Below are 6,000 nucleotides of genomic sequence, written 5' to 3'. Positions count from 1 at the left end.
TATGAAATCCCGTCTCCACTATGCGTACAAGGATGCCTCCGGCTTCCCTGTGTAACTGAACATGCGACATGTCTTTCAAGACTGCATCATATCCATTTATCTTATGGAAACGCGAGTCTCCGTAAGATAAATATCACCATCCAATGTATAGGATGCGGTGATTCCGTATGGTTGAACACATGCAGAATCACCGCACGTCCAAAAGCCAGCAGCGCTTTGGATGGAGCAGACATGTGCTGCATCCAAAGCGCTGCCAATACTGACCATGGAGACCTACCCTGAAGGGCATGCAATGAAAGATTACATCCTGACACCAGTGTCAGAATGTATTTTGTGGGCAGAGTTTGTATGGCCCCTAAGGGATGGTATAAATATTCAAATGGCCCTTGGCAGAAAAAAGATTCCCCACCCCTGCTTTAAAGTATCCAACAACTATCTACATGGCAGATAACTGTGTGCTGTCATTTACAGTAAATGCATTAAGAAAGTTCTATACATTTTCTATGATGATCAACGGCGGCCAGCATGACGCATCTTCTTGATCTACACTTCGCTGTGTTCTGTGGAGTGGATGAGGCTGTTGACACTGAAATTATTTAAAAAATGGCTGTTAAATTGACTATTTGGATTGGAGCCGGTGAAAGAACTGAAATAGGGACCTCTGAGATGTAAGGTGTGCTGCAAATCTGCAGATTGTTCCTCCACGGAGCCTGCGGTGAAACTGCTCAATGCAGGGATGTTACTCTGGGAGAGTTCATTCACCAAGCCCAGAGACATCGGCCTGTTGACTGAGCAGGAGTCCAAAGAGGAGGTCATACTGCTGAAAATGTTGTTCAGACAAGTGGTGGAGGTGATTTCTGGGGGAGATGCACTCTTCTGATCTTCTGATGAAGCTTCCACCTCTGGAGACTTTGGGACCATCATAGATGGTGTATCATCACCACCCTTCATCCCTAAAACCACCCGACCGTCTTTATCTTTAGCCGTGACAGCGTTAGTGTTGTTCAGTTCTGACCTCTTCTTTCTTTTCCTGCGAAAGTTCCCGTTGTCGAACATCTTCCCGCAGTTAGGATCTATGGTCCAGTATAATTTAATATAAACAATATATACAGTACATTTAAAAATGTCAGCTGTAAAACACCAAATATTAGGAGTAATGTACATTTTTTTAAAGAAATCTATAAAAATTCAATAATTTTTAGTAATACACTAGGTAAGGCTACTTTCACACTTGCGTTTTTTTGCTGCGCGCTTTTTGCGCACACAAACGCATGAAAAAAACGCATCATGCGCTTGTGTGCGCTTTTTGCGGGTTTTGGTGCGATTATTAAAAAAACGCATGTGTTTTTTGCGCATACGTGCGCATTATAATGCGCACGTATGCGCACCCATAGACTATAACGGGTGTTTTGCTGTAAAAAAAAATGCATTGCGTACGCATGCGTTTTTTGGGGGCAAGTCAGACGCACGAAAAATGCAACAGGATTTATGTTTGGCAGCTGTCGCACACTAAAAGACGCTTTTTATTGTAAAAATAGTTTTTGCATCACCACATATTGAGAGCTATAATTTTTCCGTATTTTGACCCACCGAGTCATGTGGGGTCTTATTCTTTGCGGGACGAGTTGACGTTTTTATTGATATCATTTTCGGGCACGTGACATTTTTTGATCGCCATTTATTCCAATTTTTGGGACGCAGAATGAACAAAAACCAGAGTTTCATGAATTTCTTTTGGGGGGTGCGTTTACACCGTTCTGCGTGCGGTAAAATTGATAAGACGGTTTTATTCTTCGGGTCAGTACGGTTACAGCGATACCTCAATTAGGTCTTTTTTTATGTTTTGTCGGTTTTTTGCAATGAAAACAATTTTATATAAAAAATAATTATTTTTGCATCGCTTTATTCTGCGAACTATAACTTTTATATTTTTTTGCAGATGATGCTGTATCACGGCTCATTTTTTGCGGGACAAGATGACGTTTTCAGCGGTACCATGGATATTTATATGCGTCTTTTTGATCGCGCGTTATTGCACTTTGTGTTCGGTGGTATGATAATAAATCATTATTTTTTGCTTCGTTTTTTATTTTTATTTTTTAAGGGGTTCACTATAGGGGTTAACTAATGGGACAGTTTTATAGGGCGGGTCGCTACGGACGCGGTGATACCAAATATGTGTACTTTTATTGTTTTTTTTATTTTCAAAAAATGAATTTATTGCGGAATATTTTTTTTTTTTTACTAATTTATTTAGCGATTTTTTTAAAATTATTTTTACACTTTTTTTTTTTACTTTATTATATAGTCCCAGGTGGGACATCACTGTCCTGTGACAGATCGCTGATCTGTCACATCACAGATCACTGTGACAGATCAGCAATCTGTCACAGGCAGTTCTGCAGACTTCCTCATGCCTGCGCTTTGCAGGCACTGAGGAAGTCAGCTCCCTACAGGCCCCCGAAGGTCCCCGTCGCTATTTTGGTTCCGGGGACCTGTAGGGAAAGAGACCCCCGCAGCAGCGCTGTACATTGCGCTGCCGTGGGGGGCTCAGGGAAGCACGGAGGGAGCCCCCTCCCTGCCGAGGCTTCCCTTTAAACCCCGGTACACCGCGATCGTGTTTCATCGCGGTGTACAAGGGGTTAACGTGTCGGGGGCGGTCCGTGACCACCCCTGACACATTGTGCCGGGTGTCAGCTGTGATAATCAGCTGACACCCGGCCGCGATCAGCGGCGCTCACCACGTGGGCGCCGCTGATCGCATTATACGTACTATCCCGTCCTTGGGCATTAAGTCCCAGGGCACATGGACGGGATAGTATGTCTAATGTCAGAAAGGGGTTAAAAACCAACAAGACTGTTAGGGGGACATTTATTGTCTCTTCCACAGCATCTCCTCACCTCGACAACTATCTTTCGGTGTTCCCCAAGGCTCAGTTCTAGGACCCCTACTCTTCTCCATCTACACCTTCAGCCTGGGACAGCTGATGTAATGGCATGGTTTGCAATCTCATCACTACGCCGATGACACGCACATCTACCTATCTGTACCTGACATTACTTCCTTACTAACCAAAATCATATGTCTTCCCGCCTAATCATCCTGTAGGCGGCACCTGGTTATTGCTTTTTCTTCCTTACTAGGCTTTCTTTGTGCCTGCATGGTGGCTCTCTGTACCTTGGTCCACTACCTTGTACTCTGGCGTGCTTCCCAGCACACGCTCTGCTCTGTCTTGAACCCAGGCGTGCTTACCAGTACGCGTCCTGCACCATCCTGTACCCTGAAAGCCCCCATGTACACGCTCTATGCACTTCCGTACCTAGCGTACTCCGAGTACACATTTTACATATTCCTGTACCCTGAATGCCCCCGTATTCACCCTTCTAAACACAGTCTCTCGTGCCTTCTTCGAGCTGGCTACCTGGTTCAATCAGTCCTGGTACTTTATTCTCCTGGGCCTGCCCCTGACGCTCCCTGTATAGGGGGTGATCCTCACTAGGTCAGCTCGCCCAGAGGGTCGACTCCAGGAGTCATCACACGAACAAGGATGAGTGGTTGTGCTGGATGGAAAATACTTATGGAAAAGGTTGAGGTGTACCCCACAGGGGAACAAGTTTGACAGCCAACACACTTACTGTATGGGCATGATATATTTAGTGAGAGTAAGTCTGCGTCTTTGCCTCCTCATAGAAGTTATGACTGTGCAATTGAGTTGATGCCTGGGTGTAAATTTCCCAACGGACGGCTTTTCAACTTATCTGTACCCGAACATGATGCTATGCGATCCTATATTAAGGAGTCGTTGGAGAAGGGTCATATTAGACCTTCCACTGGGTTTTTTTTGTGGCCAAGAAAGATGGTTCATTAAGACTGTGTATTGATTATCGTTCCCTTAACAAGATGACGGTTAAATATCAATACCAGTTACCTCTGATGTCTGATTTATTCTCCAGAGTTAAGAGTGCCTGCTGGTTTACTAAGCTTGACCTCAGGGGGGCGTATAATCTTATTCGCATCAAGCACGGGGATGAATGGAAGACGGAGTTTAATACTCCGGAGGGACATTTTGAGTACCTGGTGAAGCATTTTGGGCTCTCTAATGCCCCTTCTGTCTTCCAGTCCTATATGAGTGATATTTTTCGAGACTTTGTAGATAAGTTTTTGATCGTCTATCTGGATGATATTTTGATCTTTTCTAGTGATTGGGATTCCCTTGTGGAACATGTCCGGACTGTGTCCCGGATTTTGAGGGAGAATTCCCTGTTTGTTAGGGGATCGAAATGCCTCTTTGGTGTACAGAGGATTTCATTTTTGGGATTTATCTTGTCTCTATCGACTATTGAAATGGACCCGGCCAAGGTACAGGCCATTTATGATTGGGTTCAGCCTACTTCTTTGAAGGCTCTCCAGAAGTTTTTGGGTTTTGCTAATTTCTATCGTAAATTTATAGGTAATTTTTTTGGTATTGTTAAACCACTGACTGATCTGACCAAGAAGGGAGCTGATGTGCTGAATCGGTCTCCTGAGGCTGTCTCAGCATTTCAGGAGCTTAAGCGGAGATTTACTTCAGCTCCAGTTCTACGGCAACCTGATGTCTCACTTCCATTTCAAGTGGAGGTAGACGCTTCTGAGATTGGTGCAGGAGCTGTTTTGTCCCAAAAAGATCCTGTGACTTCTAAGATGAATCCCTGTGCCTTCTTTTCTCGAAAGTTCTCCCCATCTGAACGCAACTATGACGTGGGGAATCGGGAATTTTTTTGGCCATGAAATGGGCATTTGAGGAGTGGAGACATTGGTTGAAGGGAGCTAGACATCAATTTGTGGTCCTCACCGATCACAAGAATCTGATTTACCTGTAGTCAGCTAAACACTTGAATCCTAGACAGGCTAGATGGGCCTTGTTTTACACGCGTTTTAATTTTGTGGTCTCTTTTCTTCCGGGCACTAAGAATGTTAAGGCAGACGCCCTTTCTAGGAGTTTCTTTGCTGATTCTCTTAATCCGACTGAGCATACTACTATCCTAGGTGAGGGGGTAGTTTTTTCTGCCATTTCGCCCGATTTGAGATGCGCCCTGGAGGAATTTCAGGAGGATAAACCTGAGCGTTGCCCTATGGGAAGATTGTATGCGCCTGACCAGTGGAGAAAGAGAGTGATGTCTGAAATCCATTGCTCCGCATTGGCTGGTCATCCAGGTATTTTTGGTACCAGAGATTTGGCGAGTCAATCGTTTTGGTGGCCTGCCTTATCTCGTGATGTCAGGAATTTTGTACAGTCCTGTGGGACTTGTTCTCGGTCTAAACCCTGTTCTCGTTCTAGTGGGTTGCTGATGCCCCTCCCGGTGCCCAAGAGGCCATGGACCCATATCTCAATGGATTTTATTTCTGATCTTCCTGTCTCTCAGAGAATGACTGTTATCTGGGTGATTTGTGATAGATTTTCGAAGATGGTCCATCTTGTACCATGCCCAAAGTTGCCATCTTCCGTTGAGTTGGTACCCTTGTTTTTGCAACAGGTGGTTCGGTTGCACGGGATTCCTGAGAACATTGTGTCCGATAGAGGGGTCCAGTTTGTTTCCAGATATTGGAAAGCCTTTTGTTCCAATCTGGGAATTCAGTTATCCTTCTCCTCCGTGTTTCATCCCCAGACCAATGGGCAGACTGAGAGAACAAACCAGACTCTGGAGTCTTATTTATGATGTTTTATATCTGCTGATCAAGATGATTGAGTCTCATTTTTGCCCTTGGCCGAATTTGCGCTGAACAATAGAGCTAGTTCTGCCACTTTGATGTCACCCTTTTTTTGTAATTTTGTGTTTCATCCTCGATTCTCTTCAGGACAAGTGGAATCTTCGTCCTGCCCAGGTGTGGACACTGTGGTTGTGAGAATGCAGCAGATATGGGACCAAGTGGTGGATAAGTTGTCACTCTCTGAGGAAAAGGCCCAGCGTTTTTCCAACCGGCATAGGACCATTGGTCCCCGGTTTAAAGTGAGTGATATG

General features: G+C 44.7%; 1 protein-coding gene across 1 annotated transcript in view; it reads right to left on the bottom strand.

Annotated features, from left to right (window-relative positions):
• Positions 1–543: 543 nt before the first annotated feature.
• Positions 544–6,000, bottom strand: part of LOC141074841 (forkhead box protein I1c-like) — a 40,974-nt gene continuing 35,517 nt past the window's right edge. Inside the window, exon 3 of the mRNA XM_073562101.1 lies at positions 544–1,060. Coding sequence (XP_073418202.1) covers positions 544–1,060 — 517 coding nt within the window. The remainder of the gene's footprint in view (positions 1,061–6,000) is intronic.

Source organism: Dendrobates tinctorius, unplaced genomic scaffold (assembly GCF_039654945.1).
Source record: "Dendrobates tinctorius isolate UK_male_01 unplaced genomic scaffold, ASM3965494v1 ptg000334l, whole genome shotgun sequence".
NCBI classification, from domain to species: domain Eukaryota; kingdom Metazoa; phylum Chordata; class Amphibia; order Anura; family Dendrobatidae; genus Dendrobates; species Dendrobates tinctorius.
The sequence above is the reverse complement of the archived record's forward strand: the minus strand, read 5'-3'. Positions and strand labels throughout refer to the sequence as shown.